Raw genomic sequence first — 25,535 nt, 5'->3', positions numbered from 1 at the left:
TTGCTTTAATCCAGTCTTACCATCAAACATTGTGCATGAAGTGCCTGCCTGTGTTTTCTCACTGCGGCCATGTGAGAGTTAATGGCTTAATTTGGAGTTGTAAACCCGCTTTTGGTGTAATAATACCAGGTCTGCTTCAGCCACTCAATTTATGAGCACTGTGTGCACTTCTCTGGAGTCTTTTTACAAACACTGCCGAATGCCAATAGTTTTGGCTAGTGTAGAAGTATTAGGCACTTGGCAGGTAACAAAAGCCCAAACTATTGGCATTGCCTATGCTTGTTAAAAAAAGTGCAGTCACTCCTGTAAATAAGGCTGTCATTTGAAATTACTTTCATAAATTATGGGGGTGCTCAGCACCTTCAGCACCCCTAGTTCCAACGCCACTGACACAGTGTCTTCTTCAGGGATATCAAGAGCAGAGGTGTTGCTAGGGGGGCTTAGGGTGCTATATCCCCAGGTATTTTGATTGTAGCCCTGGACAGAAGCACAGGGGATACAATCAAAAGGATATAGTTAGCCCTGAGTCCCTCCAGTCCCGACATTAGCTTAGCCCCTGATCTTTTCCAGACCTAACAACACCCCTGATCAAGAGCCTTTCACATTACATGCTCTTTGATTTCTGACAGGACAGAGCAGATGGCGATGGGCATACTTCCTCAGCCACATCCAGTACCAGGCCTGGTGGGCCTGGCAGGCTCCCTGCATTTGATCACATTCCCCTTTGCTCTCAAGCCAAGTACCTCTTCAACAGAAACAAAACAAAAACACACATGACCTTAACTAAAGGATTTGTTAAGCTTTATGCAGCACCTGCCGACTAGAGCCGTCAGTATAAATACAAGTCTTCTGCATCTACATAATTCACGCTCCATCGGAGTACAGATTGCTCACTTAGTTAGGAGCATGTTGCTGGTCTGAGTTCACAAGGCAGAAAACATGTTCAAGTCCAGGCAGGGTCAAATCAAATTTTGATTCTTGGGCTGAGAAAATATGTATTATTAAAACGCGTAATATTAACAGCAGTGCTGTGAATCAGGTTTTATCAGTTATGCATATTGTTACCATGACGAGGGTACACTGCTGTCCGTTTTTGAACAAAGTCTTTGTAGGAACATTTATTTATTCATATACAGGAGGAACAATGCTCTTTTGATTACAAAAGAACATACAATAGATAAGAAATCGGATTTGACATAAAGCAGTGAGCATCTTACAATGGGGTGAGTTTGAGGGATATTCGGACCAAGTTGTGGAGGGGAGTACATAGAACAGCCACTGGGGACATTGAAATACATAGCTTAAGGACAATGACCATTTGACATTTTTAAGTGCAGGTAGGTGGTAAGGCCAGGAGGGCTGACCATGATGGGTGAAGTGCTAGAGTGATGGCAGAGGAAGTGAGGGACATGGGTAGGTTAGAGACGAGGGAACAATTTTAGCTAGCAGGCAGATGAAAGGCAGGCTAAGAGGGTAACTCAAAGACGAGGAGGTAGGCTTTTAGTATGGTTTTGAACAAATCTGTGTGGACTGTTTCTCAGATGTCCGTGGGAAGAGAATTCCATGTAAGTGGAGGAAGAAGAGAGAAGAAGGGAAGCAAGAGGATGCATAGGGAGAGTGAGAAGCCAGAGGTGTTGTCAAGGAGGCAGAGCAGAGGTTGAGAGATGGCTTGTAGACTTGGATAGAGAAGGATAGATACAGTGGAGTCTTACCATGGATAGATTTTTGAACCCGGAGAAGATTTTAAATCTGGCCCTGTTTTGCATCCTCAGCCATCCAGACTGGTGACGGTACAAGGAAGTAGGTGTGAAGTGAGGGAGTTCCAAGAGAGTCCTGGTAGCGAAGTTAATGATCTTGTCGAAAGGACAGAAAGCATAGTTGGGAAGACAAAAGGGGATGCTGGCACAGTAGTCCAGTTTAGAGACGACACGAGTGGTTAAGAGATTCTTGGAGGTGTTGAAAGGAAGAAGGTGCCTTATTTTCCTCATATTTAGGAGGTTGAGGTGAGCTGCTGTTTGAGTTTTGGAGATGAAAGTAGAAAAGATGTGAGAAGGGTCATAGATAACACTGAGGTTTCTAGCTGAAGAAGAGTAGGTGAGAGTGTCATCAAGTGGGAACTGGGTAGGCAGAGGAAGAGATGACAGAGAGCTTTTGGCAGAGAAGAAGAGTACCTCTGTTTTGGTACACTTTAACATCAGAGAGTGCGAAGCCATTCAATATTTAATGACAGAGAAACAGTTTGAAATGTTGATAAAGGGATCAGAGGAGAGTTCAGGAAAAGAGAAGAAGATTTGGGTGTTGTCCACAAAGAGTTGGTACGAGAACCCAAAGGCGGAGATTAGTGCCCCAAGAACAGAGGTGTGTTGTGTAAATAGGAGTGGACACAAGACAGAGCTTTGTGGATCACCAACAGTTATTGGATTGAGTTGAGAGGCATTGTTGCTCTAAGAGACAGAGAATTGGCTGAGTTGCAAGGTAGGATTCAATCTAGGTGAGGGCTTGATCAGGAATCCCAAGAAGAAATAGAGTATTAAGTAGATCAGAGTGATAGACAGTGTCTATGGCAACAGGCAGGTCAAGGAGAATTTGCATAGAGGATACGTTGGAGTGCTTGGTAGAGGCGATGAAGTTGGGCACATCCATGAGAGCAGTTTACGTGGAGTGACAGGACCTGCAACCTGCTTGTATGGGGTCTTGATGGTTGTGGATGTCTAAGAAATTGGTAAGACGGTTGAACACAACCCTTTTGAACACTTTAGAGTAGTGTGGAAGGAGAGGCACAGGGCAAAGGTTAGCCAGTTGGTTCGTGTCAGCCCCTTGCTTTTTTAGGACTGGGATGACTGTGGCTGGTTTGAAAACAGAGGGAAAGCAAGTGGAGTCGAAGGACAGGTAGAAGAGTTCAGTTAGGTAAGAAGCCATTAAAGGGGCAATAGGCTTGAATAGCTGAGGAGCAAGTGGGTCTGACGGGGCATAAGAAGGATTTGCCTTCATCAGTAGGGATAGCACTTTGTCAGCATTAGTGTGACTAAAGTCAGATATATAGGCAGAGGATGATGGTATATTAGGCGGTGGGGAAAATGTAGGAGGAGGGAGCGTGAGGAAGGTCAGGAGAGAGACTCATATTTTGGACATTTTTGCAGCAAAGTATTCAGTTAGGTCATTAGCTGTGAGAGTGGAGTTGATAGTCATAGAGTTAGGAGGAGTGAGCTTAGGGTGCTCTGTATTCAGCAAGGATGGTTGGAGTGAGAGTCAATGAGGGTTAGGTACAATTCCCTTTTCACCTTCGCAAGAGTAGACTTGACAGAGTTCAAGGTACAGAGGCAGAGTTGCAGGTCCTCATGCACGTGGATACACCCCAATTTACTCAGCAGCTGACCCATGTCTGTGCGGAAAGAGCATATGAATGGAGTTACCCATGGCTGAGGATGCTGAAACCTAGGGGTGAAAGTAAGCAGTGGGAAGAGAGAGGAGAATGAGTCATATAGTAGAAATTGGAAGCAGGTGGAGAAGGCAGTGTAGGTGGAAGAGGAAGGAAGAGAGTGAGAAATGTAGGTCGGAGAGATAGGGGGAATGGCAGAAGGTTTACATTTCCTTTTACTAATAGGAGAAGCAAGTGGTGAGGAAAGGTCTGAGGGTGGAAAGGAGATGGTGGTGGAAACAATTGAGTGATCGGTTATGGATGGTGTAAGAGTAGTATTAGTGGCTGAGAGAGACATGGAGATGAATAAGAGATCCATAGTTACTCCCGGTGTGGGTAGGTAGGATATGGATATAGTAGAGAGCGTGGCGCTAAGAAAAGACTGAAGTTCAGATCTCTGAGAAGTGGTTAGAAAGGGAAGCTTAAAGTCACCTAAGCGACTGAGCTGATGGTTAGTGGAAAGAGAATCAAGGAGTTGCCCAAGATCATCAAAGAATGGTCCACTGGGACAAGAAGTGTGATAGAAGGAGATGATGTGAACCGAGTAAGGCAGAGCAATAATAGAAATGGTGAATTTAATAGAGGTAAGAGAGGATGTGGCCTTGGAGATTTTTGAGGTATTGAGACGGAAAGAGAGTGGGTGTGCAACGCCTCCACCTCTGCCAGTCAGTCGAGGAGAGTGAATGTAGGATAGTTTGGAGTCATGCATGACCACCAAAGTAGCAGTGTCAGATGAAGAAATTCAGGTTTCAGTGATAGCAAGAAGGTCTAGAGGAGGAGAGCTGGAGTGAAAGTAGGGATTATGGAAGTACTCTTGTTTACAGACTGAGAATTCCAGAGTGCACATCAAACCATGTACTGCTGACACAGCTATAACCAATGGGTGCAGAATTTTTTTATTCTCACTGTTCACAGTGATGCATGTGAAGGGGAATAGTCAGGGCCAAAGTCAAGGGAACACGCGGGTGGACGGAGTCCATCCACCTTTTTCAGAGGGTGGCCTCAGTAGCCCCCCCAGCTAAAATGAGATACATTGAAAGTCTTCCTTGAATTTATGAATTAAAGCCGACCTTGTCAGCTTTGCATTCCGGTAAAGGTGAAATGTCCCATTTCGGTACTGCAGGTTCCAGGGAAAACATGTGTATTGGTTCTTGGAGTTTAAAACATTTACACCTTTCAAAAACAGTATTAGAAGAAAATATCCTCTCTTCATTTTTTTTGTGTTGATTTTATGAAAGCTAGTCCTGTGCAATTTGGGTGGTTATGCAAGGCCAATTTATTGAAATGTGCACATTTCTGGCGACGTCACATCCCATTCCGTTTGTTGATGAGTCCCCCCACTTTTATTTTTAGGACATGATTCCTGCAAATAGTTGAACATTAGAAGGCAGACATTCCTTACTGCCCCAGATGCTCCCGGCCCCCATTCCCCCTGTGCAATTCCCAAAGCAGAAAGCTCCTTGTCTCAGGAAGAGAAGAGTACCAGTGATGAATGCACTGGATCCTACTTGTTCGTTCCTTTCTAGCCACTAAACCACTGCATCCTTTCAATTGGATTTCAGCGAGGCGGTAAGCTGTACTGGCTTTGCCAGTGCTTACTACCTGTGCCTTCTCAAATCATTTTTGTAGATGGCAAGCTTTAAGAAGGTCTAGTAGTTTCACACAAAGGGTACCGAGGTTGTCCCTTTAACATACTTCCTAGCTACTACCATGGCACCTGTAATTCTAAAGGTGAGCCTTCTGACACCACGGACCGCCCATTCACCACCTATTTCATTATCGAATCAAAAGCAGCCACTGCTCCAGCCGGGTTATGAAACCCCACCCACTCCTGACAAGCACCTCCTTCTTCCAATCCGGATGGAGGAAGCGTTAGCGTAGCGCCGTACACACTGAGCCCTTACGTTCAGGTATTTCCATCGGGTTATCGGTAAGCCCTTGAAAGGTGTCAGGGGAGGCGGGCTCGGGACCAGGCGTGACGCGCTGAAGCAGGAAATACCTGCGGGATGAGGTCAGCAGCACCGGGGGACGGAAGCTGAGCAGGAGCAGGACTCCAGAGCTTGGAAGAGGCAGACGGCGAGCAAGGGCGGACAAACTTCCTCCGGCAGCATCATGGGCAGCAAAGACGACGAGTACGACTACCTCTTCAAGAGTGAGTGTTTTTTTTGTTTTGTTTTAGATATTTCCGCTGAAGATCGCGAGCGAGAGAAGCATTGGTTTCCCCCAGTTCCGGATATTGGGCGCAGCAAGCCAGCTTCCCTGTTCGTGCTATAGTTTTCACCTCGACTCGCTGCTCGGTGGGGGGCGCTTGGGGGGGGGGGAGTTGTCACGAGCTCATGCCACCCAACAGTGAGGCTGGGGCAGGTGGCACCGCGGAAGGAAGGGCTGGTGGTATTCTGCCATTAACACCTGTTTTTGACGCGTCGTGCAACGATCTGACAAGGCTGGACATTTCAATTCTAAAGTACGCAGAGGCATGAAACTGCATCCTTGGTGGGTGAAGGTCACCGCAACTTGAGAAGCAATCGAAAACACAGCGCTCTATGAAACCTGGCCAACGCCTTACTATGTTTCTTATTTGGGGGGCGGGGGACCCGAAAAGAGGGTTGGGCGCAGAGAGTGTTTAGTCTTTTTAAAAAAATTGTTAGCTTGACCTTCCGTGTGCTGTTCAGTTTCCTAGGTCTAAGGAAACGGTTCGGAAGTCGCTCTTTCCGGTTTCTGCAGTGAACATTGCGGAATAAGTCCATAGCGATGACCGACATTTCTCCATTAGTATTTGTTTGAGTTTTTGTCGGCTTTCAATTACGGTTTTCACAAAACTATGACGCTGGCTGTGCAGAAAGTTATGGATGGGTTTCAATTTTACAGAACTATTGCATATATTTGCTAACCATAGTGGGGAAGCGAAATTATGTTTCCGGTACAGTTGTTCGGTTGTGAACAAAAGAAACGAGAACGTAATTTCGCCCATCCACGAGCCAGTGACTCACCTGCCTTTATTGGCACTATGAATTGTGAGGCAATACACTTTAGGCTTGAGGGTGTGTCCGAGGTCTGGGGGAAGTTTGGTGCTGGTAGCTGCACGCATAAGATGCCCTATTAACCCAACTGCAATGCTGGTGCACTCTCATAAGGCCATGAATTTGGCATTTTATTAAAGAAAACGATATCACCTTGAACAGAAATGACTTGCAAAGTAGGCAATAACTGAGACCGTTGCCGTACTGGGGTACGATGCCTTTACATAAGAGCATTGTTTGAGTTACATACTGGGTGGTGAACGGGTAAGAGTAGGAACGTGTAACATTGACAGTATGAAGTTTTTTTGCATTTACAAATTACATAGCCTGACCAAGGGCAGAATGCAGGAGAGATGGGTGGGTCGGACAGTTAAGTTTGGATAGGAGGGTGCAAGGGTGTGGGGGAGGCTTCATCCATCACTAGCAGGTGAAGTTTGAGATGCGCTTTGTAGTGTTCCTCTGAAGAGAACTTTGATGCCCAGTGGGGAAAGCATTGAAGTGGATTCAGCCAAGTAGAAAAACGATCAAAAGAGGAAGGGGTAGGGGTTGAGAAGTTGCGCATAAGAGTACAGTGGGTGAGAAGGCACCCACCACTAGATTTAGAGACTAGTAGAAAGCATGTTTAAAAGGTGACTTATTAGGTTTTTTCTTTTGAGTGTGTGCATAGAGCCACCCAGTCGGGGTGTCGGTAGGTATGCGTAGAGGACAATTTGGGAAGGTTTTCAAGGGTGCATGTTGCCCTTTTTCAGGGGAGCGAAAGGATAGACAAAGGACCGGGATTGAGCTATAGCCCAGTCTGTTGAGCACAAGAGTAGAGCGGTGGAGGTGTTCTAGTTTTTTATTTATTTTCAACATTGATATTCATTTTTAACACAAAACAAGACATAGTATTAGAGGTGTTCTACTTTTTAAAAACATACTTGGTCAAACATATCGTTCCCACACCACTCACCATTTTATTTATGTAGTCGCAAAGAAATGACGTATGTAAAACTAAAAAACAGTGCCCTTTCGTGCTAGAAACTTGTTTGCCACTTAGGAAGTATGCTAAAGCCTACACGCTCATTCTAGGGCCTTGATGGCCCCTTACTCTGGTCTTGTGTGCATCTGCGAACCACAGGCGGAATGGTCACATGGGGATGGGGCAGATCCTAATGGGGCACAGTATCCTAACATTACTTCTCCACTGCTCCTTTTTAGTAGGCCCCCCACTCTGCCCTGCAATGGATTCATCTGAACTTTTAAGGCACCCACTCTGTCTTCTTTCAACGTAATATTAAAATGATTCCCAAAGCAACCATAGTTCTAAAATTGTCCACACTATTTCCATGATGTCTGCTTATTTTATGCACAAAAAACTGGTTGCTTCTTATAGAACTTGATTTTTTTTTTAATTGAAACGGTCTGGTCAACTACTGGTAGCCTATGACAGACGGGTAAACCTGGCACACATTGCTACTAGGAGCTTCTTTTGACTCCCTAGGCCATATAGTGCTATACTTCTATTAAAATGTATTACACTTTGCATATTACATGGAAGTTAGCCTTGCTTCATGCTATGTATTGGCTCATTGTTAACTCCTGCTCACTGTTTCTTGCCTGATACCCGGTGGATGACTTATAGTTTGTGAAAATCACGTTTTGTGATTTCCCTACATCAAGGGCGGAGGGGAGGGGGATGCAGTTCCTCTTCCCAAACAATAACTATAAGGTGACCTTATGACCGAGTGTGTTCTAAGTGACATTTATATATTGTACACCACAAACCCCTTTTGACTCATTTATGTCAATACCATTTGATGATGGTAACTCTTTTTTCAGGGTAAACACTGTTTAACTGGAGGTCTCTGGGATCTTGCCAGTTAGATTTCTAATGCTGTTGGCTCTAGCACATTAAGGCTTATTTGCAGATCACTCCCGGTAACACATTATGGAACAAAGCGTTAATTCGCTTACAATACAGCAGTATTCCATTTTAAATGCACTAGAACTATTTTTTTCACCCCTTGCACTGATGTCCATTTCATGTAATGTCCCATTTGTTAGAGAGATTTTCCTCAAACGCTATGATTTTGAATCTTTAGCAATGTCTTCCTGACTTGCTTCACTCTAAGTGGATGTTTAACCGGTACAGAATACTATTTTCACACCACAAGCTATAATAAAACTATATATAATCTTTGTATTAGAACAGGCAAGAGATTATGCATTGCATAAGTACACGTTTTAAAACAAAGCCAACACTGTAACAAGTAAGAAACAGTTTCAAAAGAGTTCTTGCGAGCTCAATCAAGAGTGTTTTCTTGAAGGTAACATGTTTACATCTTAAAAAAAAACAACTTTCTTAACTATGCCATTGTTTTGAAGAGACAGATGGGAAACTAGTTGTGTAGATTTTGCCAGTTTTTTTTGCAAAAAAGTCCACAGAAGCGGTTTCTGGTGGAGTTTAAGCCACACAAGACACTTGGTGATGAAGAGAGAGAACCAGAGAAGAAGATTGAAGCAAAGAAAACACTTGCCTGCAGTGCCAAGTCGGGAGAGCAATACTGTGAATCCAGGGGCGGTCACTGTGCACATTGTTTGGCGACCACCTTCGGTTCCACCAATGACACACTGATGCAGGAGGGACCCCAGTACCATTGGGAAGGTTTAATATTGAAGAGTTGGTGGTTCTTGGGTGAATGGTCTGATCCATAGGAGCTGAAAGTCAGACACTGTAATCGGAAAACAAATCAAGATTCCCTTGTCCTTGGGCACAGGATTTGGCTTACAAGGATGGGCTCGGCTTGAGAAGACCCAGGAAGATACGATAGTAGAAGCAATGCTTGCAAAGTCACACCAGCAATGGAAGGAGAACGGTAAGGTTAGTTGGGAGGTACAGCGGTAGTACAGGGTAGCACAAGCACTTGGAGCTTTCTAGATGGGGAGCATTAAACTAGGTTGCTTGCCTGAGGTCATGGGAGGAATACATTCTGGTCTGTTTGGTACTGCAGTATTCAGGGTCCTGTCAGCATTGGGGCTCCCACTTCTAAGCTTCAGAGATAATTGCCTTCGAACAGGGGTTGTGATCATTGTTCCCACTTGATTAGGGGGAAGGAGCTGTGCGGACTGTTCGTTCTGGTCTTTGATGAGGCAGAGCTTCAGTGGAGTGTCCAAGCTTGCTGGTGCATGGCTTCGGGTCTTCCAGAAGGTACCCCCCCCCTTAAATAAATTATGCATGCTAAGATTATAGTGCAAACATACGCTTTTGCTGAGATTTCTTCAACCCTCGGCAACAGGCAGGTTATAAGGTCTCATGTGCTTTCGTGAAGGCTACTGCAATGCAAAATAACAGCAGGCAGAGGTTGTTTTTTAACGTTCTGCACCTCTGATACAAATGTATAATTGTGAAACCTATTCCTGGTGGCGCGTTAGTCTTCAAATATAAACCATGGCATTGGTGGTGGCTGCTAGGGTCACACATTTTTTACAACCACAGAAATTTGATGTACTAGTGTCGGATTCTGAGCGGGGAGGCAGCTATGAAAAAACTGATGTGTATTAGCCATTTGTCCTGGATATCTCTGTGGGGCAATGGTTAGGAAGCTGCTTCTTTGATCCTCCTGTAGGACTGGCAACACCTTGTAGGTGGCAGCCAACTTCTTGGAGTGGAAACTCAGAAGCAAAGGACTCTTCATGTCCAGGAGACTCTGTTTTGAGTATCCCAGAAGTACAGAAGCAGCTTGTGCTCTTTCTTTGCCTCAAGAGGTCTGCCAGCTGGCTTGACTGTACTTTGCACTCTTTGATCCACCACAGGACCATTGGTGCTGCTTTTGGTACTCTCTGATTCTTCAAAACACTTACTGCACTGTGAGCCATCCAGATGCTGGCTCGCTTCACTGCGTTTTGACCCACATCGGGCAACCTGATGGCCTGTTTAACTTTGTGGAGGCAGCCAACTGATTTACATGCCAATTCGACCCGCTGGAAGCAATCGACTCTCCTGTTTCGGACGCCATCTCGACCCAATGTGAGTCTGCACATTGAACCAACTGGATGCTCGCTCCCTAGAGAATGTGACTTGAAACATCCCTGCATTGGCTCAACTGCATCAAAACACTTAGCAGCTCAGCTTGATGTTGTTGTGCACCCAAAGACGAGCAGTAAGGTATTTTGAAGACTGTTTTCCCAGTCCCTTTTTATGGAACATAGTGACATTTCAAGCACCACGTCTAAAATCTCCGTAGAAAAATCTTTTAACCATTGGTGCAAGGTCTTTAGCCTGAATACTCATTTTCATCTACCTAGTGTGCCATGTCACACAGTTCTGCACCCGGCTTCTGTTTTTGGGGGGGGGTGTTTTTATTGTTTGCATTGGTTCTAATTATTAAAACAAAGTTCCTATTTTTCAAAAATCTTGATTGAACTGCCTTTATTGTGGATTAATTGCACTAAGTTGTTTGGTTTGCTACTGTTAAGTTCACCTACCTCCTGAAGCGTTTATCCTGTTCACGATCAGAATGGACATGTTTTACCTTTGACTGGGATCATTGATGGTTTAGTAGTTCTGAGGGATTGAGTAGGTGCTGTAACCACTACTCATCCCAGTACTCCTGCCAAGCAGCAGTCATTTTGTCTCACTGTGAGATTGTCGACTAGTTTCACCAGGGGATGTGGCGGGTTGGGGAGGCTAGTCAGTTCACCATAAAAGGCAAGCAGAAAGTGGTGGGAGGGGACGTGCCAAAGAGGACTTTATGCCTTACAGCCATTAACTTAAATTGTTGTTAGTACCTGTTGACTGTTTTGAACCCTGGGGGACACCACAGGTGTAGAAGGAAGTAGGTAAGGAGAAGGTGCTCAAAATGACTTGGGTTGAACGGTCAGTTAGGAAGGAGGTAAGCCAATACAGTGCCCGCCCTGAGATACCAAAGGTATCATGGAGGTGTTTTTATGAGGATGGGTTATTTTTTTCCAGGGGTAGATGGGTTGTTTTTTCATGGGGGTAGAACGACATGACAGCTGGAGTGTTTTTATTGGTGAGGGGCAGATGCACCGTCTGTGCTGTGGGAGGATTTGCCCGCATCTTGTCAACTGTGTGGGAAGCAATACTTTAGGTCACCATCCTCAAAACAAGGGTGAGAATCAACGCCAGCTTGTGTGTAATACGATTTTACTTTATCGAGTTATAGGCATGTAATACTAGTGTCAAATGTAATTTGTGTTGCCTCTCTCCACAACTACCACTCCTAACAAAGCATAACATTTATGCTGTATTTTTGCATCTGCTACTAGACGAAGGACCAAACTTCTCCTGGTGTTATCTGAACATTGCAGGTTGCCCAAAAGATCTCTGAAACAAGCACTTTGCTTGCCGAGTTACCTTATGGGATGGACATCCTGTTGTGAATTTTGACAGTATGTGTTTCTTGGTACTCCACTACACCTTTTGCGCGATTTTAAATGCACAGTATTGTGTGAATTCTGGCATCATAGAAGATGTTGAAGGAAAAAAGCTATTTTAACTTCACAAGGCCCCTTGAAAATAAAACCTCTATTTTCATCAGCCTTTGTTTCAGGGTGGCAGCGTGGTTGCTCTGCTATGCGTAATCCTATAACGCATGTTGAGCGTGTAAGGTTAATGAAAAGTTTACTTGCTTTGGAAAAACATGTCAATAATACGTTGGCTGAAGCAAACAGTCGCTGAAATGCTGAACGTGTGCACAAATCGTTAACATGTTTATTAAGTCCCCGGAATGTGACAAGAACTCGAGCTGCAATTTCTTGAAGTCTAGGCAAATAAACCTTTTGTAATACATGTTGTCCTTTTTTACATGATCAATGTATTAGAAGACAAAGTGCAGTATACCATAACCATTCTAACAGGACAAGTGGAGTAAAAACAAATGTTCCTGCTTTAACCAAATGTAGACTTGGTAATCATGTTTCTGATGTAAGTGACCGGTTAATTATTTGTTATTAACACACTCCCTTTAGCTCCCTTTAGCTCATGTTCCTCGTTGATCTCCCTTCCCTGGAATGTCTAGGGAAGTATTTTGGAGAAAAATGCTGAACACTTCATGGGCGTGTGACCTCTAACCAATACTCTAGCAACGCCCCACACAGGATTAACATTCTTGAAGGCCGATTGGTCTGATTTGTAGCGGCCTTTGACCGCATACAATTTTTGGCCAAGCCCATACAACAATGATGGGTTGACACGACGGACAACCCACACAGCAGGTATGGTTTTGGGATATTATACAGAGCACCTTTACTTGAGAAGAGATATGTTTGTCCTAACGAAACTCTAAGATAAAACCTGTGAACACTTGTTAGAAACCCCTTCTCCCCCACCACTCCTAGTTCGGAATATCGAAGCACATTACTTTTGGAAAAGAACCAATATGTGTAACATTGGCCATGCATCCACTTCATCTGCATCAACTTCACCTAGTTTATGTCCCAGTGCTCCGCATTGAATGAAGACTGTGATTTGGGAGTGGTGGGTTAGTAAATGTAGGATTCAAAATTGCTGAGCACCGTCTGGTTTCTTCAAGTGTAGGACAGCCTCGTTAGCTTGACAGGAACAGCTATCTGGTGCTACTTTGACTCCCCAAGACCAACCAGTCCCTTTTATATACGTGCAGACGTGGCATTAACTTTGGGTGCTTGGTTGGGAATGTGCCCAAAAAAGCATTAGGGCAGATCTAGATCTAGTAAATATTTCGAACTTAATGGATTTTGCATAATAGACAGTTTGCATCTCATGTGAAAGCTTGGCTTGTGGCCCTATGTAGTAGCTCCTAGTTCCCCAGAGTTGGCTCTTGCCCAACAGGCATTGCTGGAGACCTGGGAGCCTATTTTAGCTCCAGCTGATCAAATCCTAATTTTGAACCCTGTTAATGTAATCAAAATGATTCATGAGGCAGATGTTTAGCATATGTCCTGTTGGCATGCCAAACTCTGAAAACTTGTGGAGGGATTTAGGAGCTGTCCTGCTTCCCCATCACACTCCCTTTAAGAACATTACCCCTGGTAATCCGCCCCCTATCCTTGCAGCTTGTAGTACACCACAACCGCGCCTGGCAGCTGTTACCTACTCTCTGTAAATCAAATGTCAGAGCTAAATCTGCCCAGAGCCCAACCTGCACACTCAAAAGTGGTGAACTACACCAAATTTCGCCAATAACTTTCAAACATATGCAAAAACATGAAATAGTTTAATCACAACAATTAATCATTTCACAAATACTTAATAAAAATATAAGGGGATTCCACAGTTGAAACATTTATCACAGGAATACAGTCAAAACAAATAAAGTAGATTGTGCAAACTGATAATGTTAATCTAACAAAGCAAGAATGTATCCAAGCAAAGCACGAATTCCACATCAATGAGGCTTATAATAAAGCAATCCTATGCGTTCATGACAATAATATCCCATGCTCGGGGATTAACCCTCATTCTTCAATGTATCATTACCAACGTCATGAACATTTTAAGCAAATAATTAGATACCCATCCAGCCTTTTTAATCCAGTTCCAGTAAAGCCTTCTGTGATGGTACCCAGTAATTAATGGATTCCACTGATCCTGCTTTATCCTCAGTCACACCATAATACAAGCTGCTCACAGCGAGGACATTGGGACCCCCTAGTGGGAGTGTTGGCACCATTTATATCCATAAACAACTCCTAATATACGTTCAAACCTAACCTACGTTTAAAAAAATAAAAAAATAAATTCAATGCACCTGGAAGTCATCACTTCAGATGCACGCCTCTGAATCTTTATATTGCCTAGTCTGACGGTATACAAGCGGCTTCATCTAAAGAAACTACTAATGTCTTCGCTCGTTTTGTCAGTTGTGATAATTTTTTGAAAACCACTTGGTCCTTTAAAATGGAACTAAATTAAATCAAGAAATGGGTGCAATGTCCCTCTAATTTGAGAGCACTAAGGAAAACTAACTCATCAGCTAGCACCTCTGTTAAATTGAATTTAGCAACCCGTAAGTTTGATATCAGGAGTGCAGTCCCCAGGTGATGCAGCTGTTAACTCTCTGTGCATGTGGTGTTTTATTTCATGCAGGCATTGGGCTAAAAATAGAAGTTTTTTTATTTTGAATTCTTCTATGGGGCCTCCCTTTGCCTTCTGCAGTTTGAGTGACTTAGATCTACTGTGGCCATCATTCCCTGTTCATTCACCCATCGGGCTGTAGGGCTTATAGCGGTTAAACAATATGTACTCAGTTCCACGCTGGTGTTGGAAGTGGCCTGTGTGTGTGGTCGGGATGCGGCTTGGCATTGTGAAGTGAGATACGGAGAAGCGTAGATACCAGGGGGTCCTTTCCTCAAACCCTCCTTGGATCTACGGTGCTGCATATTTGCGGCCAGCGTAGAGCGAGGTCTGTGGAGCAGGTGGTTGGGGCGGGGGGCACAATGTCAGGGTCACGATACATACAATTGGAGCGAATTCAGGCTAGTGAAATGAGTGGTGGCCAAAATATCTTTGCAGTGTGAAGTGCACGTGCGGCTGTGCAAGCACCAGCAGGGAAAACCTTAGTGATACCTACGCTGGTGATCTGCATAGCAGCTGTCGCATTAAAGATGCCAAGTGAGAGGCAGCTTGCAGTGTTAGCCACGTGAAGGGCAATCCAGCATTTGTTTGTTAGCTAGCTGAGAGGCTCTTATACCCACAGGGGTGTATGGCAGGTTATAGTCTTCCTCCATATCTTGCTTCTAATTCGCATGTGTGAGGGAAGAGTTGTGCAAAATCGATTATGCTGGGCTGCTGGTGAGCTCGAATGAAGCAGGATAAAATCGGACGCTATAATTTGGGACATGCCGAACGGACAACTTTTTGGAGAGTTTATTGTAATGCACTAACCCAAAATGGGAGCCATCAGGGAGAGATCGTAACATTCTTCCCCTTCTTCCCCACGGCCCGAGGAGAATATACAGTGATGTTGGGAAGCCGGGCCAATCTTTATCTGACGTGACAATGGCCGGTTCTGGAATGAATTTTAGGAGGGCATTGAATTATTGGGCCCTGTTCTTCAGGATGTTGAAAGACGAGCCAGCAGGTCTTTGAAAGATTAGGCTGGAAGACGAGATATTGGCCCTATACCCTAGATGCTTCACTTATCGCAATTGCCAGGCTGAGCGAGTCTAACAAAATGTTCGACACCGCAGATGGGGTCGAGTTTTTTTTTTGTCAACTATGCACCTGACGAACTTGAAGGGCATTTGACTGGCAAGGAAGGATAAGTGGGGGGGGGGGCAATGGTAATGGCACTCGTACGCGTGCCCGTAGTACAGCAACAGGCCACTAAGATTCTCAGAATCTTAAGCCAGTCAGATCACACAGCAAGTAGAGTGCTCGCTTTGACATCCGTGCAGAGCTTGCGGATGCAGGTTCGAATCCCGGGAGGGCCAAACTCGGGCAGCACCACACACCGTGGGTAAACAGTGTTCAGATGCCTGATGGTTTGTAGCGCTACAAAAAATCAGAAGTGGTCCCAGTCCCTTAGTGGCATTGAATTTGGTTCTGCAGTGCTTAATTTGTTTGTATGACACAGTAATCGCAGAAGTTAGAGTGAACTCGACGGTTCTCAAAGAACCACCCACTGAGAAGTGCCACAGACCCATGTGACAAGGGAAGTACTACAGAGGACAGTGAAACTTATCCTAACCTTACAGGGAGTCCTTTTTAAAGGATGTTAATAGCGTGTCTAGTACCTGGGGTGCGCAGGTGGAGTGCAGTCTGTGGGTAACATTGGGCCTAAGAGTAGGCGGTTAACAAAAGTCTAAGAATTGCAAAGGCTTGAGTCAAAAGCAGCCCAGTGGCTCTCAAAGTTCCTGAGAAACCTCTAATTTTTCCGCTCGTTTTAGAACTGAGTGAATCACAGACTAGCAAAGTAAGAGTAGCAAATCAAAATGTAATGGTTATTGAAGACTCTCAGAACCCATTGGCATCAGGGACGAGAGGATTGCCGGAGGTTAGAAGTTGTAGACATGAGCCAAATCGCGTTGCTACTGAAGCTGTCTCAGTGAATGCACGAGCTGCAACAAAGAAGGAAAAAAGGGCCAAAGGAGGGGACCTGCACTGCCAGTAAGTCCTGTAGTGAGACTTTGAAAACCAGCGGGGCAGAGACCGTGCCCACTCGAGAGGCTATGGTCAAGATAATGGAAACGCCTGCGATGAAGTGTATTTGTGCCTGTAAGGCCCCTGTTCCGGGGAGTTCTAAGTCCCAGTCTAGAGCAGGGTCTATCGGCTCTGCGCCACTGAGGTGTGAAAAATTAAAAACAGGAGTGTTAACAGGCAAAGCGAGAGCTGTCTAAAATTGGGGCAATTCTTATACCCTCCACCCATTTTTTAAAAATTTGAATACGTGCTTGAGGAGGAGAGGGACATCACCTTGAATAGAGCCAGACAACTGGGGCTCTTTTCTACTGTAGTAGATCCGAGAGCCGTCGCCTCTTCAGACCTCGTTTGTCCACTTATTTCACAGAAGGATGGTGGGCATGTGTGCAATCCACCTTCACTCAAAGTTGATTGAGATCCTGGCCTACCAGAACTAGGAGGAATTTATCATAAGAGGATATGAATCCCATCATGCCTGACAGTGACGTGATGGACGATTTAGGTGACAAGGGGTTGGGGGGGAGGAGAGGGGCGCAAAATATAATAAATTGAACATAAAATGCTCAGTGACCCAAGAAGTTTGGAGGCATCCTCCCCTTGATGAGGATCCAGCAGGGTGGGGTGGGGTGTGGTGGTGATTGGGGGGGCGGCCTAGCTTGCTACCACATTCTCGATGTCTAAAGGGGGGGGGGGGTAGACCTGGCTTTATGAAGCAAGGATTGTAAAGTTTTACGTTGGAATTCTTGTGGGCAGTTGTTCTTGGTTGGAATGAGGGATGTTTTTGGGGATATATTGTTTTTATTCAAGAAACTTGGTTAACTACTGTCCCCATCATGGGTGGGTTCATTATTACAGCCAAGAAGGCAGTAAATGTCGTCGCTTTGGAGGTATCCTTAAGGCCATTAAAATTAAGTTGGGACAGGCCACTAAGTGCATTGGGAGAACATCGGAAGCCGTTCGATTACCTCCTTCTCTGAAGTAATGCATGGCACAGTTATAAGGGTATTAACAATAAATATATACCTTCAACCGACTAGAAATGGAAACTGTTGTAAATTAAATGAGTGCTCTAATGTTCTGGTACGGACGATGTAGGTCCGTTTATCATGGGAGGAGACTTCAAATGTCTATGCCCAAATCTTAAATCTGTTTTTGATAGAGGGGGGAGGAGGGGGGGACCTCAAGTGCTATGGAAATAGACACACAGGCTGATATGGGCACGCTTCTTAGCGAGATGGGGTTTTTGCCAACTGAACTGTTTTCCCCTGGTTCATCTCTAGCACCGACATGACATGGCCATTCTACACACTCTACTATAGATTACTTCTATGTAGCGAATATCAAGTGTAAACACATAAAATTGTTGGTGGTGATGAGGATTAGAGATAGTGACCATGCTATGCTGGTCTGTTCCTTAGCCATCCTTGCATATCTAACAGCTCAATTTTCAGGTAGGTCGATACCATACATGGAGAGTATTGAAGAACTCTGCAAATCATTGGTATCTTTCATAGGGCTATCTAACATCCCGTATCTTTCTGCAAGGAGGGACTTCAATTCTATGTTACGCCTGTGCTCCCTTTTCCAAAATATCTTTTGTAACTCAAAGGGATCATTTGACCATCTTTCCACACATCACATCATCTGAAAATACCTTTCTTAAACCAGCTCCGCCAGCACACGGTCTTCTTTCTATTCTGCAGCCCCACGTTGTGCCACAATGAAGCATCCTAATCAATCAAAACATTTTCCCCTCTACTGGTCATGAAGGTTCTCAAAACCTCTCCAGTTTTTCCTATAGTAGGCAATTTAGTGCTCTGATTAGGCATCTTCCTCATTTGTATACATCTTGCAGAGGATATGGTAAACATTTATTTTTCTCTTTAGTCTTCCATAAAGGTATGTCATTGTCTCTCCCATACAAATATATTGCTCACTTCTTCAATACGAACCCCCTACAATAAATACAATTTTTGACCATTTACAGGAAGTCATTTTTGGTGGTGAAAATAACCTTTTGGGTTTAGACATATTGTTCTAACTTGATGGGTCCGACTTGATGGTCGTGCAGTTATGAAATGCCTCCGTCCCCAAGTACCGCTCGAGCAGAATATAAACACTGCCCGAGCAATCTTTGAGGCCACAGGAAGGAGTGTTGTCGTCAGCCTGGTATTGAGAACGCCGGAAGGACCCCTGAGCGCTATAAGGCAAAAGGTTATAATCAGGAATACACTCTATAATGGCAATGGGCAATTGATAGGAAGAGTTAAACAAGATGCAGTGACGCCAGCTTACCTAATAGAGATGGAATGTAGGTAGAAAACCTACGCAGGGAAATCCACGGCAAGCTGGAATGGTGTAATAGGCACTCCTTCCCAGTACCTCGTGGAGTGTGGCAAGATCTGTAGCAAGGCTTGAAGCAATCCGAAGGTTGCAAAACAGAAGGGCAATCCAAGAGTAAGTCCAGAGTATACCAGGGGTCGGATGTCCAGAAAATCAGAGAGCACGCCAATATCCAAGGGTAATCCAATAGCAAATCCGAAAAGAGTTCCAAGGTCGAAGCAAACAAGAGCAAGGGTAATGCGTGACAGTCCTCCGTAGAAGTTGAAGTCGCTGTGAAGCAAAGAGTCTTGTTTGCCGGCCTCTTTTGAAGGGGCGAGCGGTATCACGTGACGTATCACGTGACTGCTCGCGTACGTTGCATGGAGCGCAACGTGGCCAGTGATTGGAGCCGCCGGCACTTCCTGGTATTCTGACGTTGCCGGCTGTGCAAGAGGCGCCATGGCAGACGCCAACGCGGAAAAGGGCGAAACGAGGCAGATCCGCCCAACATGGTATTCCGCCTGCCGTGTTTTCCCTGCTGGTGGTGTGAACGGGAAATACTACGGCGAGAGGCGCCTGAGGAGGAGAGATGTGAAGAGGGAAAGGACGTGTGAGAGGGCGTGACACATATAGCCATTGGCATGATGTGTTTCAGTGAAACAATAAGAACTGTGTGCTGTGGTGGTTTTAGGATTTTATGAGATGGTTTGCTATTCCTTGTGTAAATGGATATTAATGGAACAGAAGGTACAACTACTCTGAATGCAAAAGCAAAATGGGACTCTCTAAACTACAGTTGAGTAAGGATGGGCGTGTTTACTTTGTAATTACCTCACAGGGTTGAACTCGGTTTCCCTAGCATGCATCTCATGTAGAAGAGGAGAGCAGCAGCCATCCCAGGCCTTGACATGCAAACTCACTGCAAAAGCCCACGAGACTACCCCTGTGGCTGAACCAGTACCATGTCACTCCCCTTGCTGGAATCTGGGCTGCCACAGATAGCTGTTTAAAGTGCATAGTCGCTGACAGGTTTGCCAGAAATGGAAAACTTCTTGCAGCCCAACTGGGTCTCGTTTGCACATAAACCTTCCCCTGGGATTGCTCCAAATCGGAACAAACGCCCACTGTGCCTGCACCATGAAGCTACCTTTGCTCTCCCAGTCCCCATAGTGTACATGGGCTTTCGAAGTACCCAATTTGCAATCTTCAGAAATGAGAGGATCACAAACTGTTCATGGCGGATCTTTCACCCATCAGGAAGGTAAGGAGGCCATGGAGCTGTCTTAATCATAGAAGTCATGGAATATCCTTGCAGAGAGAACCTCCTCTTGTGGAACTCCTTGGCAATCCGTAGTGTCTTGTGGTTTGGGAGGAAAGTAACTGAGGCACTTTGAGAATAATTGTAAGAGTGACATACTGTGGGTTGACAGTTCAGTCCACTTGCAAGGTAGAATTATGTGGGTTGCCTGCTGTAGGCCGAAGGAAGGCGCGTCTGTGCCGTGGTCTAGTTCTGCTGTCTCAGATGAGACTACCGAGCGCGAGGTATTTTTGGGTGTGGTGTTATGCATGTGCTATTAGTTCCTGCCCGAAATGGCTGAGGCGGGAGGGGGGGGGGGGTGGGACGGGGGGAGTGAGAATGTTTGAGCAGTGAAAACAATGGGACGTTGCAAAAGTATGAAGGAAATGGGTCAGGAGTCGGACATACGAGTGATGCATATTAAAGAAAAGGAATCGAGTTGAAGGCAAGCCATGTATAATCACACAGGCAACAAGAGGGCGTGCTCGTTTCTTTAAATCTTAGCTACCTGCCGTTTTAAATCCCATGAGTCGCTTCGAACTTGTGAGTTTATTTATTTTGAGGCAACTGATCTGGGTTTTTGACATTTGCTGTTTGTATGCAGTATTTTATGCCAATGAATCTGTTTTTTAAATTGAATTATAATTTCGGTTTCTATTAAACTGCAACGGTTATGGGCAGCTGAACCTGCTACTGCATGTTTCTCTTCTGGACAACCGCTCACACTAAACTGTCACTACTATTGTTTCTAATTTACGGAATGCGCTGGCTAAAGACATCTGTACAAAACATGCAACAGTTGCGTTCGGATTACTGGAATGTTACTGCTAATGTTTGTGCTGAAACGCATACTTCCCGTTAAACTACAGAAGTAAATAGTTTGGTTCCACTATTTTCATAATCGCAATTGCGTTTATGAAAGGGAAGAACATACTTTCTCTGCTCAGTGCGACAGAGGCATTATGAAGTGTGTAGTTTTCAGGTTTAATGCATTTAAATAAAAACTAATATACAAACCTCTAGGCAGAATTGCTGCTTTATCCGGATAAAGGTCTCTAGGGCCAACATAGAGGCGCAGCCCATCTCGGCAGTCCAGCCAGTCGCATAAATCTACACATTGCATACACCCATTTATACAACAAAAAATATATATTTTGCAGGACACTAGACAGAAAATGACTTGCCTTAGTATTGAAATGTAGTGCACTGAAAAAGCAAAATCTAAACTGCACTTGAAATGATGCAGATGTTTTCTGACGTAATATTGGGGGCGGCGATGCCGAGACCCCGGTCTCCTCTTGCTGGTTGAGAGCTCAGGAATGCAACCATCGTAAAACGTAAGGGGGGAAGAAAGCCTAATGGGGATGTTTACTGCACAAAATGCATCCAGTTCCGCTTCCTTGAGAAATGGAGAGAAAAAAATGAATGCTCAACCCTCATATTGGTGGGACCATGATAGGGGTCGTGATTTGCTTTAAATATGGCAATCCATGTAAGGACCCTTAAAACGTCTCTTAGAGCAAGACTACTCCCAGCCCACCCTTGTCTGTCTTAGCACACTCCCGACACTAGCTACAACCCCTGTCCAGCCACCTCCCTAGATCCAACCTTTTGCCTTTTTTCCCCTATTAATTGCCTACTCCAATCTGGTAGCCCTCATATTTCATCCTTTTGCCAGACTCATTCAATTTTTGTTCCCTTTTCTTTTTTCCTTTCATACTTGTGTAATCCTTTCCCTAGGCTACACTTAGATATGTTTGTTATCCACTGCAGCATTCTTTTTATGCTTGCACGTTCCCACTGCATTATTTTTCACTAGTCCATATTCACCCCTTTTCTCCTTGTATCCTTGGGTGTCTTCCTCCATTTTAAAATGGGGCCTAGCATTTACTGTCCCTTTCACCGTGAAGTGGAACTAGCTGTGTTCTTTCCAGCTCTCCTCATCATTATTTTGTTATGGCTGTATTCCTGAACTTTTCATGCTCACGCCAGAAACTCAAGACAGGGGCGTCGGCTTGTATCACACCAGACGTATAGCAGCCGACATGCAGTTTAGATTTTGGTCATTCACTTCACTACTGTTCAATATTGCGGTAAGTATCTAGTCAATTAATCTAAACCCTTTCCATCGCAATGCCTTTCCATTGACTATAAATCGATGGTATAATCGAAACTAGGGTTAGGGGTGAGTGTTGGGGCTAGGGTTAGATTAAGGGTTATGTTAGGGTTAGAGTTGAATTAGGGTTGGCTAGGGTTACATTATGGTCAGTGCTGGGGCTAGGGTTATAATAAGGGTTACATTAGGGTTGGGGGGGGGGGGGCTGGGCCCTTCCCAATATACCAAAAAAAACATTAAAACGTTACAAGAAGCTGGCCAGTGCCGACATTTCAGGACTGACCGCTCCATGTGACGTTTTAACGTTACAAATAAATGCATTGAAATGCTATCTTTTACATGTAAAAGTGCATTTCCATTGAAACCCTTTATATTTTCAATGGACTGGTTTCGATGGGAAAGCACTTTTACATGAAATAATAGCCTGATGCATTGGTAAACCATGCTTTGGTTTCGATAGTGTGGCATTTCGATGCTACGGTTTCGATGCAATGACTAGGAATCCTTCATGATATGGGTGTATGCAGTGCGTGGATATATGCAAATGGCTGGACTGTGGGTATGGGCGGAGCCTCTACGTTGGTCAACAGACTCTTAACCAGCTAAAGTATCAATTCTACCCTAGAATTCTGTATGTATTAGTATGGTATTGCACAACTTTTTTGAAATCTCCATCGCAGAATAGATGTCATGCATTCTGTAAAACGCATGCCTAGCACTTCCATATTGTTGGTAAGATGGCAACACTAGATTTCGGCTGTAGAAGGTTGGAGCACCCAAAATTAGTTTGAAATTATTTTTTGAAGATTTTTCAAGAAAATCCTAAAACTAATTGAAAGCTGCAGCACCGGTAAGTGTGCTAACACGGACAGGTATTTTCACCTTAATGTGCCTTTCCTCCACTTAATAGATTTGTTCCAGTAAAAGTAATAGAAATAGCAAATCTGTAGTTATCCTGTCGAATGGGTATATGTTTACGTTTGTACCTCTAAACTGTTTGACTCGCTGAAACTTTACAGAAACACAAAGATGGCTTATTAGTTTGAAATGTAAATAAATTGCCTAATCTCCATTTTGTTATTTTGAAGGTTAACTTGAAGGGTGGCTAATGGATGCAAGTAGTATTTTACAATGTTTAAATGGGTTTAATTATTTGTATCTTCAACATCGAATTCTATCTATGCGCACACACATCTATAGCTAGGCCATACGAATTTTGTCCTTGAGGCACCTTCCTTTCAGGGAAGGTCAGTTGCATCATCTTGACTGGGTCTACTCTAATATTTTGCTTCACCCCAGACGAGCTAGAAATGCAGTCATGGCAGGCAGCCTGTGGCTTTTAGGCTGGGTGTTAGGTTGTCGATGAATATTTTGGAATTGGCAGTCGATTTGTCACCACAGAGATCAGACCGGTTCCTTGTAGGGTTTTTGGTAGTCAGGAGGTTGGTACACATGCTCGCAATATCACCTAGGTATACACTTGGGTGTGGTTGTTTATCATCCTTTAAAAGCCCCAAGCTCATACAAGGGGGGGGGGGCGGGGGGCTAGGGATTGATTTGGTACTCCCCTTTGATGGAGTTCTCAGATTGTGATCGCATTAGGCCGCTTCTCTAATTTTTTTTTGTCCTTATGTAAATTAGGCCCAATTGACATCTGATGAGGCTTATTGGGTTGGAATTGGCTAAACCAAGTAATCTCCTCTAAAATGAGCCTGTCAAGCCACTGACTTCTCACTAAAGGCATGAATTTCTGCTGGTACGAAATGGTCTGAGGGAGAAATTACCCACATCTCTATGTAGAGTTATCTGCCTTGTGGCAAGAATTCACCCCCGCTCCGAAGCCTGTTTTCTACAAGATGTCTCTGAGAAGCACTTTTGTTCAAAATTACTCCTAAACCACAATATGCCTGCACTAATTCAATCTTGGTGGAGTCACATAACCAGGTAAAGCAACATTTTTCTGAATTTAGTTTTTTCTTTTTCTCCCCAAAAAATGTTGGTCTTTTTTAAAACTAATTTGCAAATGGAATTCATTCGAACTTTATACAGAGAGTTGACGGCAGATTGTAATCCCCTCTCTGTATGATCAATTCGTATTATATCATCTGTCTATGATAACCAGGTGATGTGCTCTTTGCCCAATTTTGATGATCTGAGTGTCTTGATTTAGATATTTGAGAAATTGATCTTCAGTAAGAAGGGGGAAGATCCCATGCCTGCTTTTATGCTTCAATGTGTACAGATGTCCTTGAATAGTGACACATCTGGTTTAGCCTGATCTTCACCCCCGTCTGGTCGTGCAGGCCTATGACAGTTTAGAAGTCTGGTATCTACTTGTGCTTTATTCAATTTCCTCCATAGACCTGGCGGACACATCCTGTCGAATGCTGCAGAATAGTTGAAGGCGACAACAATACACGGTCTCTCCTGAGCTGATGCAAAGGGTATTTCATATTGTTTTTTGTGGGATGTCTAGAATTTATTTTTTTCCTGAATCCTGTGTAATTGTAATTCAGGATGTTCTTTTGCAGAGCCCACTTATTCCAGAACTAATGCGGCAAATAGTTTGCTAATTATGTTAAGTAACGTAATGCGATGATGTTCACTGGGGCAGTAAGTGGGCCCTTGTTATGAAAGGGTAGAATGGGTGCATCTTGCCAAGAGTTAGGAATGTTTCCCTGAGTTGACTATTCATTGGCCTAATAATCCGGGGACACTAGAGATTTTCTTTTCTTTTCTTTTTTTTTTTTTTTAGAATCCATTTAAGTAGCCCATCTGGGCCAGCAGGCCTTTATTTTTTTTTCCTTCTCGTATAGGATATTTCCTCTTTGGAACGCTCAATATTTTTTTTTCCTTTTTTTTTTGCCCAGATTTATAACCAGTCAGGTCGTACTAACGTACCAGTTTTAAAGGAGACTAATTCTCAGTTAGATTGAGGTGAGTGATGAGATTCATTCTGAAGAAAGAGTAGGGGGGGTTGGCTCTCAACTGATGTGGCAGGGAGTTCCAAAGTTTAGCGGCATTCATTGGGAAACTATTGCCGCCAATTCTAGAAGATTTGAATCTGGGTACTACCAAACAATTAGTATTGATGGTTCTAGACGGTCTGCTGGAAGTTCTTCTGGATATTCTGTCAATTGGGTAGCTCAGTGCGATATTGTGTAGTGCTTTTATGTGTCGGGGAGGCGATTTTTAGTTGTATTTTGTTGTGGGTAGTTAACTATTTGTGATGGCGT

The 25,535-nt window shown here is 44.2% G+C and overlaps 1 protein-coding gene across 1 annotated transcript in view; it reads left to right on the top strand.

Annotated features, from left to right (window-relative positions):
* Positions 1–5,233: 5,233 nt before the first annotated feature.
* The window catches only part of LOC138455743 (ras-related protein Rab-11A-like), a 218,987-nt gene continuing 198,685 nt past the window's right edge, over positions 5,234–25,535 (top strand). Inside the window, exon 1 of the mRNA XM_069607131.1 lies at positions 5,234–5,570. Coding sequence (XP_069463232.1) covers positions 5,531–5,570 — 40 coding nt within the window. The 5' untranslated portion in view covers positions 5,234–5,530. The remainder of the gene's footprint in view (positions 5,571–25,535) is intronic.

The sequence above is a fragment of the Ambystoma mexicanum genome, chromosome 1p (genome assembly GCF_040938575.1).
Source record: "Ambystoma mexicanum isolate Mex_15411 chromosome 1p, UKY_AmexF1_1, whole genome shotgun sequence".
Classification (NCBI taxonomy): Eukaryota; Metazoa; Chordata; class Amphibia; order Caudata; family Ambystomatidae; genus Ambystoma; species Ambystoma mexicanum.
The sequence above is the reverse complement of the archived record's forward strand: the minus strand, read 5'-3'. Positions and strand labels throughout refer to the sequence as shown.